Raw genomic sequence first — 15551 nt, 5'->3', positions numbered from 1 at the left:
TTCTACCAGTATACGAAGTTTCAAATTGCTTAGTTAACTAGAAATTGTGTTGAATTCTGTCTATCAAAAGGAAAAGATCCCAGCTAGTTAAAAGTGAGGGGAAATGTTAGTTTATTTTGAATAGAGCTTCGCCCTGGGCACATGCAAGATATCTTCATGCCAAGCAATACAGGTCACTGATTCTGACAAAACTCCAGCTAGTGTCGTAATTGTAGAGCTTTCATTAATTATCTGCTGATCTACAAATCGTTGGGATTTACAATAAAGAAGAGCATGTCGATTAATGGCATGCTAATCGAGTTGAAATGAAATCTTTATATATAAAAGTAAGGTTGTGTGCTGTCTGTCTCCTACGATTTAGATTCCTAACTACTCCCACATTTTGCGGTGCAGTTTAACCAAAACCGGGTATCTTATAGTCGTGATTCATATCAAGCCCTTCTGGGTATTAGCGCGCGTCAACGATGAGTCTACGATTAAAAAAAAAAATTTACCATCAATTTTTCCCATTTTTAATGTATTTTTGGCATATATAAGGGAAGTAGCTCTCTAAAAATTTATTATTAAATCTCAGAACGTAAAAAGCTACAGTAACACCTCACCCCCTTTGTGGTTAGCCTTACTGAGATGGCTATTATACTTTACACCTCTAAAAATGCTTATATAGTTATTTCCCTTACAAACCCGAGCAAGGCCGGGCGATACTGCTAGTTGAATCTAAAACAAATTCATTATACGATCGTCAAATAGGAAATTACCCAGACATTCACGTCTCATCGCCCGATCGGGACCGTATGATAAAGATGACGGATATTCATAAAAACTGGGACGTTGAACCGAAGTAACGGACAAAATTTCCCCGTTCCACTATTTTTTTACAAACACCGCCAAAACAGAGTCATCTCCCGTTGTTATGATCTATTTCAGACCAAATAATGGCGAGATTGTTTGACTTATGTTTGAAGGGTAAGTGTAACTTTCAAATATTTAGACGGTGATTTGGACGGTGGAATGGTAGAATTGTTTGTGTCCGTCAAAATCTGGCGATCTTACGGTATAAGTACCGGTGTACTTCCGGAAGTACCGGATACTCTCTTTACTCTTTTACTTGTTTCAGTCATTTGACTGTGGCCATGCTGGAGCACCGCCATTTTTAGTCGAGCAAATCGACCCCGGGACTTATTCTTTGTAAGCCCAGTACTTATTCTATCGGTCTCTTTTGCCGAACCGCTAAGTGACGGGGACGGAAACACACCAGCATCGGTTGTCAAGCAATGCTAGGGGTACAAACACAGACACACAAACACACACGCATATATATATATATATATATACGACGGGCTTCTTTCAGTTTCCGTCTACCAAATCCACTCACAAGGCATTGGTCGGCCCGGGGCTTTAGCAGAAGACACTTGCCCAAGATGCCACGCAGTGGGACTGAACCCGGAACCATGTGGTTGGTTATACAAAAAAAAAAAATAAATCGTCATCCTTAATGCATAAAGCGCGACGGCCCACGATCGTGGCCTGTCGACCAGCATCAGTGACATGACATAAACATACATATATGCATGTGTGTGCACACACATACATGCATGTGTGTGCACACACATACATGCACATCAGGCATGGTTGTGTAGTTAAGAAGCAACCTCATAGTTTCAATGTGTGTGTGCATCTATGATATTCTTTTACTTGTTTGTCATTTGACTGCGGCCATGCTGGAGCACCACCTCGAAACATTTTAGTTGAACACATCGCCCACCCACAGGACTTACTTTTAATACCACGAGATTCTTTCAGTTTCCGTCTACCAAATCCACTCACAAGGCTTTGGTCGGCCCGAGGCTATAGTAGAAGACACTTGCCCAAGGTGCCACGCAGTGGGACTGAACCCGGAACCATGTGGTTTGTAAGCAAGCTACTTACCACACAACCACTCCTACGCCTATATATATGTTTATGTTTTCCAGTTTCAGCTCTTGAGCTGTGGCCATGCTGGGGCACCGCCATTTGGTGTTGCTACATGATTTTACCTCACAAATGCTTTTTAGCAACTACCATTTGGTGCATGAGAGAGTTTGATGCAGCTGCCCTCATCTGCACCTCCTGCCGTGAAGTTGGTTCATCCTGGACACCTGACAGGAAGAGATCCAGTCCTACTTTAAAGACATCCGCATCCACCCCATGCAGGTCCCTCAGGTTCTTCAGGAGGATATTGAAGAGCTGTGGGCCTCAGAAGCTCAGGCTATCACAGTATCTTGTCCTACATCTTGATGGCAAATTTGGAGTCCTTGGCACCACGCAGTGGCGCCCAGTTCTGGCATTTGTGTAACTCTCGATGCCAAAGTTTGGGACAAGTCCTTCCAGGATCTTCCAGATATATATTATGGCATATCTTTCTCGCCTACGCTCTAAGGAATAGACTTTTAATCTCTTGAGTCTTTCCCAGTATCTTATATGCTGCACAGAGGCTATCTTCTTCGTGTAGCTTCGTTGGATCGCCTCAAGTTCTGTGATTAACTTGACACTGGATGGTGACCATAGCTGAGAGCAATAGTCAAAGTGGCTTAGGACAAGTGTCTTATATATATATGTTTTTTTTTTTTTCCAGAATTAAGGGTGTGTCTGACAACTGTAAATATTCCTCTGGGGACCTCTCGGCATATAACAACAAGCTCTGCCGCTTATGTTGGTTCTAAACACAGATTTTCGTAAGTATTTCAAACTTCATAACTCCCACCCCCATTTTTTGCCTTACTCTCACTCTCTCTCTGTTTTACTCTGTTGCTTGTGGAGGCGCAATGGCCCAGTGGTTAGGGCAGCGGACTCGCGGTCGTAGGATCGCGGTTTCGATTCCCAGACCGGGCGTTGTGAGTGTTTATTGAACGAAAACACCTAAAGGCTCCACAAGGCTCCGGCAGGGGATGGTGGTGATCCCTGCTGTACTCTTTCACCACAACTTTCTCTCACTCTTACTTCCTGTTTCTGTTGTACCTGTATTTCAAAGGGCCGGCCTTGTCACTCTCTGTGTCACGCTGAATATTCCCCCGAGAACTACGTTAAGGGTACACGTGTCTGTGGAGTGCTCAGCCACTTACACGTTAATTTCACAAGCAGGCTGTTCCATTGATCGGATCAACCGGAACCCTCGTCGTCGTAACCGACGGAATGCTTCCATCCACTCTGTTTCTTACTTCCACTCTCTCTTTCTTTCTTTCTCTCTCTCTCTTGTTCAGTCCCTCTGATACTCATTCTCTCTTTCACTCTCTCATTTCCAGGAACTTATACACATACTCTTTTACTCTTTTACTTGTTTCAGTCATTTGACTGTGGCCATGCTGGAGCACCACCTTTAGTCGAGCAAATCGACCCCGGGACTTATTCTTTGTAAGCCCAGTACTTATTCTATCGGTCTCTTTTGCCGAACCGCTAAGTGACGGGGACGTAAACATACACCAGCATCGGTTGTCAAGCAATGCTAGGGGGACAAACACAGACACACAAACACACACACACATACATATATATATATATATATACATATATACGACAGGCTTCTTTCAGTTTCCGTCTACCAAATCCACTCACAAGGCATTGGTCGGCCCGGGGCTATAGCAGAAGACATTTGCCCAAGATACCACGCAGTGGGATTGAACCCAGAACCATGTGGTTGGTTAGCAAGCTACTTACCACACAGCCACTCCTGCTGTTAATGATTGCACTGAATTATGATGATTATTCAGGCAAATATTGATATAAGTTTACGGCGAATGAATATATTTGTAAGTGTATAGAAAGCCGTGTAAAGGGGTTCCTACTCCCTCGTAGAATGGTGTAAGAATTGAATGCGAGGTTGCCTTGAAAAGAGCCATGTTATTCTCATAATTGTAAGAATTTGATAGTTGTGGAAGGCGGTGTAAAACGTTCGCAGGTGAATAGGGTTGCACTGAATTATGATGATTATTCAGGCAAATATTGATATAAGTTTACGGCGAATGAATGTATTTGTAAGTGTATAGAAAGCCGTGTAAAGGGGTTCCTACCCCCTCGTAGAATGGTGTAAGAATTGAATGCGAGGTTGCCTTGAAAAGAGCCATGTTATTGTTCTCATAATTGTAAGAATTTGATAGTCGTGGAAGGCGGTGTAAAACGTTCGCAGGTGAATAGGGTCTCTTCGTTTTCCACAAACGGCAGCGGATGTGCTGTTACAAAATTTCATGATGTGTTAAAAGAGAATGGAAGTCCTAGAGGCGAAAGGGATAGAATCAATCAGTTTTTGACAGGATACTTATGAGTTACTATCCAGACTTGTCAAAAAATATTACGAGTGTAGAATACTGATGTGTGTGTGTGGTGTGTATAAGGGACTTCTTACATCCTAGCAGACCTTCATTTATAATTTATCACTGACTTTAATTTTAAATCCCATCTAACTTACAGCAAAGGAGAAGCTGCCAACAACTCCAGTTATGGCCCACTTGTTGATCTCCCAGACTATACATATTTAGGTAAGTTGTTGTTGATATCCCAAAGCCTTATCTGTTGTGTATTTGATTTAATTGTTCTTCTGACTAAATTTTCTCTCAATACATTTGCACTTTGTTGTATTATTGTTCTGCATTTGTCTGTTAAATACACAGGCACAATTGAAATGTGGGACATAATGAAACAATGTCTTAAAGATACATCAATAGAAAGTTACATTAAATTAGAGTGAAATAAACTTAGCAAATAACTGTGGAAGTTTATCTTTTGTGTGCCCCAGGCCAAAACCTATTTTGACTGAGGGCTGGCGAACCAGATAGCTGCACCAGGCCCCAATCTGATCTGGCAGAGTTTCTACAGCTGGATGCCCTTCCTAACGCCAACCACTCCAAGAGTGTAGTGGGTGCTTTTAAGTGCCACTGGCACGGGGGCCAGTCAGGCGGTACTGGCAACGACCTCGCTCAAATCTTTTTACACATGCCACCAGCACAGGTGCCAGTAAGGCGACGTTTGTAGCGATCACGCTTGAATGGTGCCCTTTTACGTGCCACTGGCACGGAAAGCCACTTGGCTGCTCTAGTAACGATCATGCTCGGATGGTGCTCTTGGCACCCTACTATCACGGGCACAAGTGCCAGTAAGGTGACGCTGGTAACGATCACGATATATGCATAAGTCTTATTTTTTAATTCATCTTTTATTTCCTTAAACTCTAGAGGACACCACATCTGTCAAATGTATTTTAAGAAGGTAAATAAGCAACTCCTTGTTAAATGGCAAGATATTGAAAAATTTTTTGAAATTCCTTGCTTGTGTTTAATATACTAATATACTAACAGTGTTTTTCAAATGTGCTGATTTATACTTTGGAATTTCTGGATCTTTTCAGTTTGAATGGCAGTTTTTTCTAGCAGTGTCATATGAAATTGTCACCCATAATTATGACCCTAGTATCGATCTATTGCATTTCAATCTGTTTTAGGGTTAGTTAGGGTTAGGGGTGGGGAGAAGGGTATCTTTTTTTTCTTCACAAATGTAAATAAACGAGGGACATATTCATACGGCACAGAATGTTTTCACCTCAATAGACGTCATTGATTGGTTGAAATTGAAGAAAAATAACAACAAATATCTTACAAACTATAGAATTTTCTCAATAAAGCCAAGAGAAAAAGATGTTTTATAAACACATTCTACCAGTATACGAAGATTAAAAGTGTTTAGTTACGTGGAAATTATTTTAAAAAACTGCCGTTCAAACCGAAAAGATCCGAATTTCCTGCTAGTTATTATTATTCCTCCATTTGAAACTCTGAACATATATCTAATGTATTAATTTCTTCCTTCACAGACGGCCGGCCATCTGAACTGAGCCAACGCCAGGGATTGCGGCGGACAAAGAGAATTGAATTAGCTGTGAGATTGCATTTTATTCTACAATATATGTTGGTGTTAAGGCAGTGAGCTGGCAGAAACATTAGCAGAGCAGACAAAAGGCTTAGCTGTATGGGGTGGGTGGGTGTAATGTAATTGACTTACCCCCATAGGTCATGTGGAGGCACATGACCTAGTGGTTAGAGCAGCGGACTCGCGGTCGAGGGATCACGGGTTTGAATCTCAGACCTGGTGATGTGTGTGTTTATGAGTGAAAAGACCTAAGCTCTATGCAGTTCCAGCAGAAGGTAATGGCGAACTTCTGCTGACTCTTTTGCCACAATTTTCTCTCACTCTTTCCTGCTGCATCTTGCAGCTCACCTGCGACGCAGTCGGCGTCTCATCAAGCTGGGGAACCTACACGCCAAGGAAACCGGGAAACCGGCCCTTATGAGCCTGGCATGGCTCGAGAAGGAACATTTATTTTTGTGGAGGCACATGGCCTAGTGGTTAGAGCAGTGGACTCGCAGTCGAGGGATCGTGGGTTCGAATCTCAGACCAGGTGATGTGTGTGTTTATGAGCGAAAACACCTAAGCTCCACGCGGCTCCGGCAGAAGGTAATGGCGAACTTCTGCTGACTCTTTTGTCACAACTTTCTCTCACTCTTTCCTCCTGCATCTTGCAGCTCACCTGTGACGGACTGGCGTCTCGTCCAGGTGGGGAACCAATACGACAAGAAACCCTTATGAGCCAGGTTCGGCTCGAGAAGGAACAAACAACAAACAAACATTCTTGCTTTGTGCCAAAATTTGAAATCAATATATATTGTTAGTGTTGTTTAGTTCCTGGTCAGTCCAGATCCATCAGGCCTAAAATCAAAGATATTCCAGCTGTGACCATCCTGTCAATTATTTGTATCTAGGACTACATTATCTAATGTGTCATTTATCGTAGTTCTTTAGTCCTAGCTCAGTTCTAATCCAGCAAATCTATGATCAATGGTGATCCAGGTGTGACCATCCTGTCTTTTATTCAGACATAGTGTGTCTTGGATTACGTCATCTATGTTTGCTTCCTTCTTGTTGTTTAGCCACAGGTCAGTCCTGATCCTGCAAACCTCGGATCAAAGGCATCCCAGCTGTGATCATTTTGTCTTTTACTCGGACCTAGTGTATCTAGGACTACATTAATAAATGTGTTTACCTTCATTTTTGTTGTTATTTAACCCCAGGTTAGCCATGATCCAACAGGCTTATAAACAGAAATGCTCCAGGGGTGACCATCATGTCATACTCTTTACTCTTTTACTTGTTTCAGTCATTTGACTGCGGCCATGCTGGAGCACCGCCTTTAATCGAGCAACTCGACCCCGGGACTTATTCTTTTGTAAGCCCAGTACTTATTCTATCGGTCTCTTTTGCCGAACCGCTAAGTAACAGGGACATAAACACACCAGCATCGGTTGTCAAGCGATTTTGGTGGGACAAACATAGACACACAAACACACATACATATATATATATATATATGACAGGCTTCTTTCAGTTTCCATCTACCAAATCCACTCACAAGGCTTTGGTTGGCCTGAGGCTATAGTAGAAGACACTTGCCCAAGGTGCCATGCAGTGGGACTGAACCCGGAACCATGTGGTTGGTAAACAAGCAACTTACCACACAGCCACTCCTGCGCCTATGTTTCGAATTAATCACATATTAATTCGAATTAATCACATATTAGTTTGTAAGCTATTTCTTCTTTAATTTCTTGCATTTCGGCAATTCCAACCAATGTCTCTCCACACCAGACATTGACATGAATCTAGAATGTTCCATGTCTTTCGTATACTGGTAGAATGTGTCACATAAAACATCTTTTTCTCTTGGTGTTCTTGAGAAAATTCTGTAGTTTGTAAGCTATTTCTTGTTTAATTTCTCTCCACACCAGACATTGACATGAATCTAGAATGTTTCATGTCTTTCGTTTACTGGTAGAATGTGTCACATAAAACATCTTTTTCTCTTGGTGTTCTTGAGAAAATTCTGTAGTTTGTAAGCTATTTCTTGTTTAATTTCTTGTATTTCGGCAATTTCAACCAATGTCTCTCCACACCAGACATTGACATGAATCTAGAATGTTCCATGTCTTTCGTATACTGGTAGAATGTGTCACATAAAACATCTTTTTCTCTTGGTGTTCTTGAGAAAATTCTGTAGTTTGTAAGCTATTTCTTGTTTAATTTCTCTCCACACCAGACATTGACATGAATCTAGAATGTTTCATGTCTTTCGTATACTGGTAGAATGTGTCACATAAAGCATCTTTTTCTCTTGGTGTTCTTGAGAAAATTCTGTAGTTTGTAAGCTATTTCTTGTTTAATTTCTCTCCACACCAGACATTGACATGAATCTAGAATGTTCCATGTCTTTCGTATACTGGTAGAATGTGTCACATAAAACATCTTTTTCTCTTGGTGTTCTTGAGAAAATTCTGTAGTTTGTAAGCTATTTCTTGTTTAATTTCTCTCCACACCAGACATTGACATGAATCTAGAATGTTTCATGTCTTTCATATACTGGTAGAATGTGTCACATAAAGCATCTTTTTCTCTTGGTGTTCTTGAGAAAATTCTGTAGTTTGTAAGCTATTTCTTGTTTAATTTCTCTCCACACCAGACATTGACATGAATCTAGAATGTTTCATGTCTTTCGTATACTGGTAGAATGTGTCACATAAAGCATCTTTTTCTCTTGGTGTTCTTGAGAAAATTCTGTAGTTTGTAAGCTATTTCTTGTTTAATTTCTCTCCACACCAGACATTGACATGAATCTAGGATGTTTCATGTCTTTCGTATACTGGTAGAATGTGTCACATAAAGCATCTTTTTCTCTTGGTGTTCTTGAGAAAATTCTGTAGTTTGTAAGCTATTTCTTGTTTAATTTCTCTCCACACCAGACATTGACATGAATCTAGAATGTTTCATGTCTTTCGTATACTGGAAGAATGTGTCACATAAAGCATCTTTTTCTCTTGGTGTTCTTGAGAAAATTCTGTAGTTTGTAAGCTATTTCTTGTTTAATTTCTCTCCACACCAGACATTGACATGAATCTAGAATGTTTCATGTCTTTCGTATACTGGTAGAATGTGTCACATAAAACATCTTTTTCTCTTGGTGTTCTTGAGAAAATTCTGTAGTTTGTAAGCTATTTCTTGTTTAATTTCTCTCCACACCAGACATTGACATGAATCTAGAATGTTCCATGTCTTTCGTATACTGGTAGAATGTGTCACATAAAGCATCTTTTTCTCTTGGTGTTCTTGAGAAAATTCTGTAGTTTGTAAGCTATTTCTTGTTTAATTTCTCTCCACACCAGACATTGACATGAATCTAGAATGTTCCATGTCTTTCGTATACTGGTAGAATGTGTCACATAAAGCATCTTTTTCTCTTGGTGTTCTTGAGAAAATTCTGTAGTTTGTAAGCTATTTCTTGTTTAATTTCTCTCCACACCAGACATTGACATGAATCTAGAATGTTCCATGTCTTTCGTATACTGGTAGAATGTGTCACATAAAGCATCTTTTTCTCTTGGTGTTCTTGAGAAAATTCTGTAGTTTGTAAGCTATTTCTTGTTTAATTTCTCTCCACACCAGACATTGACATGAATCTGGAATGTTCCATGTCTTTCGTATACCGGTAGAATGTGTCACATAAAGCATCTTTTTCTCTTGGTGTTCTTGAGAAAATTCTGTAGTTTGTAAGCTATTTCTTGTTTAATTTCTCTCCACACCAGACATTGACATGAATCTAGAATGTTTCATGTCTTTCGTATACTGGTAGAATGTGTCACATAAAGCATCTTTTTCTCTTGGTGTTCTTGAGAAAATTCTGTAGTTTGTAAGCTATTTCTTGTTTAATTTCTCTCCACACCAGACATTGACATGAATCTAGAATGTTCCATGTCTTTCGTATACTGGTAGAATGTGTCACATAAAGCATCTTTTTCTCTTGGTGTTCTTGAGAAAATTCTGTAGTTTGTAAGCTATTTCTTGTTTAATTTCTCTCCACACCAGACATTGACATGAATCTGGAATGTTCCATGTCTTTCGTATACTGGTAGAATGTGTCACATAAAGCATCTTTTTCTCTTGGTGTTCTTGAGAAAATTCTGTAGTTTGTAAGCTATTTCTTGTTTAATTTCTCTCCACACCAGACATTGACATGAATCTAGAATGTTCCATGTCTTTCGTATACTGGTAGAATGTGTCACATAAAGCATCTTTTTCTCTTGGTGTTCTTGAGAAAATTCTGTAGTTTGTAAGCTATTTCTTGTTTAATTTCTCTCCACACCAGACATTGACATGAATCTAGAATGTTCCATGTCTTTCGTATACTGGTAGAATGTGTCACATAAAACATCTTTTTCTCTTGGTGTTCTTGAGAAAATTCTGTAGTTTGTAAGCTATTTCTTGTTTAATTTCTCTCCACACCAGACATTGACATGAATCTAGAATGTTTCATGTCTTTCGTATACTGGTAGAATGTGTCACATAAAGCATCTTTTTCTCTTGGTGTTCTTGAGAAAATTCTGTAGTTTGTAAGCTATTTCTTGTTTAATTTCTCTCCACACCAGACATTGACATGAATCTAGAATGTTCCATGTCTTTCGTATACTGGTAGAATGTGTCACATAAAGCATCTTTTTCTCTTGGTGTTCTTGAGAAAATTCTGTAGTTTGTAAGCTATTTCTTGTTTAATTTCTCTCCACACCAGACATTGACATGAATCTAGAATGTTCCATGTCTTTCGTATACTGGTAGAATGTGTCACATAAAGCATCTTTTTCTCTTGGTGTTCTTGAGAAAATTCTGTAGTTTGTAAGCTATTTCTTGTTTAATTTCTCTCCACACCAGACATTGACATGAATCTGGAATGTTCCATGTCTTTCGTATACCGGTAGAATGTGTCACATAAAGCATCTTTTTCTCTTGGTGTTCTTGAGAAAATTCTGTAGTTTGTAAGCTATTTCTTGTTTAATTTCTCTCCACACCAGACATTGACATGAATCTAGAATGTTTCATGTCTTTCGTATACTGGTAGAATGTGTCACATAAAGCATCTTTTTCTCTTGGTGTTCTTGAGAAAATTCTGTAGTTTGTAAGCTATTTCTTGTTTAATTTCTCTCCACACCAGACATTGACATGAATCTAGAATGTTCCATGTCTTTCGTATACTGGTAGAATGTGTCACATAAAGCATCTTTTTCTCTTGGTGTTCTTGAGAAAATTCTGTAGTTTGTAAGCTATTTCTTGTTTAATTTCTCTCCACACCAGACATTGACATGAATCTGGAATGTTCCATGTCTTTCGTATACTGGTAGAATGTGTCACATAAAGCATCTTTTTCTCTTGGTGTTCTTGAGAAAATTCTGTAGTTTGTAAGCTATTTCTTGTTTAATTTCTCTCCACACCAGACATTGACATGAATCTAGAATGTTCCATGTCTTTCGTATACTGGTAGAATGTGTCACATAAAGCATCTTTTTCTCTTGGTGTTCTTGAGAAAATTCTGTAGTTTGTAAGCTATTTCTTGTTTAATTTCTCTCCACACCAGACATTGACATGAATCTAGAATGTTCCATGTCTTTCGTATACTGGTAGAATGTGTCACATAAAACATCTTTTTCTCTTGGTGTTCTTGAGAAAATTCTGTAGTTTGTAAGCTATTTCTTGTTTAATTTCTCTCCACACCAGACATTGACATGAATCTAGAATGTTTCATGTCTTTCGTATACTGGTAGAATGTGTCACATAAAGCATCTTTTTCTCTTGGTGTTCTTGAGAAAATTCTGTAGTTTGTAAGCTATTTCTTGTTTAATTTCTCTCCACACCAGACATTGACATGAATCTAGAATGTTTCATGTGTTTCGTATACTGGTAGAATGTGTCACATAAAGCATCTTTTTCTCTTGGTGTTCTTGAGAAAATTCTGTAGTTTGTAAGCTATTTCTTGTTTAATTTCTCTCCACACCAGACATTGACATGAATCTAGAATGTTCCATGTCTTTCGTATACTGGTAGAATGTGTCACATAAAGCATCTTTTTCTCTTGGTGTTCTTGAGAAAATTCTGTAGTTTGTAAGCTATTTCTTGTTTAATTTCTCTCCACACCAGACATTGACATGAATCTAGAATGTTCCATGTCTTTCGTATACTGGTAGAATGTGTCACATAAAGCATCTTTTTCTCTTGGTGTTCTTGAGAAAATTCTGTAGTTTGTAAGCTATTTCTTGTTTAATTTCTCTCCACACCAGACATTGACATGAATCTAGAATGTTCCATGTCTTTCGTATACTGGTAGAATGTGTCACATAAAGCATCTTTTTCTCTTGGTGTTCTTGAGAAAATTCTGTAGTTTGTAAGCTATTTCTTGTTTAATTTCTCTCCACACCAGACATTGACATGAATCTAGAATGTTTCATGTCTTTCGTATACTGGTAGAATGTGTCACATAAAGCATCTTTTTCTCTTGGTGTTCTTGAGAAAATTCTGTAGTTTGTAAGCTATTTCTTGTTTAATTTCTCTCCACACCAGACATTGACATGAATCTAGAATGTTTCATGTCTTTCGTATACTGGTAGAATGTGTCACATAAAGCATCTTTTTCTCTTGGTGTTCTTGAGAAAATTCTGTAGTTTGTAAGCTATTTCTTGTTTAATTTCTCTCCACACCAGACATTGACATGAATCTAGAATGTTCCATGTCTTTCGTATACTGGTAGAATGTGTCACATAAAACATCTTTTTCTCTTGGTGTCCTTGAGAAAATTCTGTAGTTTGTAAGCTATTTCTTGTTTAATTTCTCTCCACACCAGACATTGACATGAATCTAGAATGTTTCATGTCTTTCGTATACTGGTAGAATGTGTCACATAAAGCATCTTTTTCTCTTGGTGTTCTTGAGAAAATTCTGTAGTTTGTAAGCTATTTCTTGTTTAATTTCTCTCCACACCAGACATTGACATGAATCTAGAATGTTTCATGTCTTTCGTATACTGGTAGAATGTGTCACATAAAGCATCTTTTTCTCTTGGTGTTCTTGAGAAAATTCTGTAGTTTGTAAGCTATTTCTTGTTTAATTTCTCTCCACACCAGACATTGACATGAATCTAGAATGTTTCATGTCTTTCGTATACTGGTAGAATGTGTCACATAAAGCATCTTTTTCTCTTGGTGTTCTTGAGAAAATTCTGTAGTTTGTAAGCTATTTCTTGTTTAATTTCTCTCCACACCAGACATTGACATGAATCTGGAATGTTCCATGTCTTTCGTATACTGGTAGAATGTGTCACATAAAGCATCTTTTTCTGTTGGTGTTCTTGAGAAAATTCTGTAGTTTGTAAGCTATTTCTTGTGTAATTTCTCTCCACACCAGACATTGACATGAATCTGGAATGTTCCATGTCTTTCGTATACTGGTAGAATGTGTCACATAAAGCATCTTTTTCTCTTGGTGTTCTTGAGAAAATTCTGTAGTTTGTAAGCTATTTCTTGTTTAATTTCTCTCCACACCAGACATTGACATGAATCTAGAATGTTCCATGTCTTCTGTGAAAGCCATATGCATGTATTTCCATAATTTTAACTAAAACTGTCTTTCTTCTCCTTTCAGTCCAAAGTTTCTACTTACATTGCTGAGATGATGGAAGCAAAGAAGGTCCACCAAATAAAGCTGGAACAGAAAACACAAGAAAGGGAAGAATTAATTAGGAGTCAACTAAAACCCAAAGTTCACGAATAAATAAATTATATTTGTATAACCAATTGTTATAATTTTCACTGAAATTTGGTTTTTGGAACTTTAAATGTTTTTCTTTTTTTTTTGAAAAATAGTATGTAGATGCAGGCTTCTTTCAGTTTCTGTCTACCAAATCCACTCACAAGGCTTTGGTCGGCTGGAGGCTACAGTAGAAGGCACTTGCCCAAGGTGCCACACAGTGGGACTGAACCTGGAATCATGTGGTTGGTTAGCAACCTACTTACCACACAGCCAGATAATTTTTTTGAAAAGAAAAAATTTAAAAAAAAATGCTTTTAATTAACTTATATTACAAGACATCTGCCCTAGGTGCCACACACTGAGACTGAACCCTGAACCATTTAGTCAGAAATCATTTGTCTTAACCACACAGCCATGCCTGCTCCTAAAATATCAAAGCCCCATGTGGTTAAGATATATGTCTACCTACCTTGAGATATGCTGGCTCATATATATCTATCAAGATCCAGCTCTATAAATATATATACCTATCAATATCTTGATCTATTTATTGATCAATTAATGAATATATTGATCTAAATATCTACGAGGGGCGTTCAATAAGTAATGCTCCTGACCCACTTCCCATAGCAGTAGAGCAATGAAATTTGGCACAGTTATTAGTCTTTTTCTACATAAAAACCACCCAGAGTTATGCATTTCTCCCATTGTTTAATGCAGCTCTGGAGACCGTTTTTGTAGAAGACCCCAGCTTGGTCCTCCAACCACGACGTGACTTCAGAAATCAAGGCTGCATCATTTGGGAAACGCTTTCCTTTCAAAAACAACTTCATGGCTGGGAAGAGGTGAAAATCAGAGGGTGCAAGGGGAGGAGAGTAGGGGGATGGGGGAGGAGTTCATAGCCGCACGCCTGTGCTTCTGATCTGGTGACACGCGAGTTGTGGACCGGAGCGTTGTCCTGCAGGAGGAGGATTTCTTTGCTGATCTTGCCCCGCGTCTTGATTTTGATAGCTTCTCTTAATTTCCTCAAAAGTGAAGCATAATAGGCTCCTGTAATTGTGGTACCCTTTGCCAGGAAATCTGTCATCACTACTCCGTCCTGGTCCCAGAAGACTGTGAGCATGACCTTACCAGCAGAGGGCTGCACCCTTGCCTTCTTTGGAGGAGGTGAGTCACGGTGCTTCCACTGCATTGACTGGGCTTTGGTCTCTGGATCATAGTGATGGACCCAGGTTTCATCATGTGTAATCAGACTTTTGAAAAATTTTGATTCATCTTCTTGGCACATCTCCAAATTCATCTTCGAGCGCTCGACGCGTTTTTGCTTCTGGAAAGGTGTGAGCAACCTGGGAATCCATTTGGCAGACACCTTTTGCATGTGCAGATGGTCATGAATGATAGTTTCCACAGACCCGGTATTAATCTTGACCTCATGGGCTATTTGGTGAATAGTTATGCGTCGATCTTCCAAAATGGCAGCCTCAACTTGACGGACAGATGCCTCATCAATGGCAGAAGGGGGTGACCAGATCTGGGAGCTGTTTCCACAGAGTTCCGACCATGTTTGAATTCACTATGTCAGGGTTTTACAAGGTTATATGATGGGGCATCATCACCATAAGTTACTTTTATTTCATCAAAAGTCTCCCGTGGTGTGCGTCCTTTCAACTACAAAAACCGGATCACTGCTCGCCACTCAACAGGCTCCATTTCACACTTGACTCAGTTCAAACACCTGTAAATCAGAAACCACAATTATTTCAGAGCTGTAATTTGCCACTTAATTTATAGAGATATAAATAATTGCACATGCAAAATTTCAGCTAGATCAAACAACTGCAAGTAGGTCAGAGGCATTACTTATTGAACGCCCCTCGTACCTATCAATAGAGGAATTACAACCGTGTTTC

The 15551-nt window shown here is 39.2% G+C and overlaps 1 protein-coding gene across 1 annotated transcript; it reads left to right on the top strand.

The window, feature by feature from the left end:
• The first annotated feature begins 790 nt into the window (after positions 1-790).
• LOC115226239 (39S ribosomal protein L52, mitochondrial) lies at positions 791-13685 on the top strand. The gene is made up of 5 exons (XM_029797261.2): positions 791-966; positions 2615-2714; positions 4444-4511; positions 5840-5904; positions 13534-13685. Exons 1-5 carry the CDS (start codon positions 936-938, stop codon positions 13660-13662), a joined length of 393 nt encoding a protein of 130 aa, XP_029653121.1. The 5' UTR covers positions 791-935; the 3' UTR covers positions 13663-13685.
• The last annotated feature ends 1866 nt before the right edge of the window (positions 13686-15551 follow it).

This window comes from Octopus sinensis, linkage group LG29 (assembly GCF_006345805.1).
Source record: "Octopus sinensis linkage group LG29, ASM634580v1, whole genome shotgun sequence".
NCBI lineage: Eukaryota > Metazoa > Mollusca > Cephalopoda > Octopoda > Octopodidae > Octopus > Octopus sinensis.
Note: the sequence above shows the minus strand (reverse complement) of the source record. Positions and strands in the feature narration are given on the sequence as shown.

Bases quoted from the DNA above. Each gene is read 5' to 3' on its own strand.
- LOC115226239 (XM_029797261.2), top strand. From the start codon at position 936: ATGGCGAGATTGTTTGACTTATGTTTGAAGG. The intron at 2,715-4,443 runs GTAAGTATTTCA...TCTAACTTACAG, and splicing joins GGTTCTAAACACAGATTTTC to CAAAGGAGAAGCTGCCAACA. The intron at 4,512-5,839 runs GTAAGTTGTTGT...CTTCCTTCACAG, and splicing joins CCCAGACTATACATATTTAG to ACGGCCGGCCATCTGAACTG.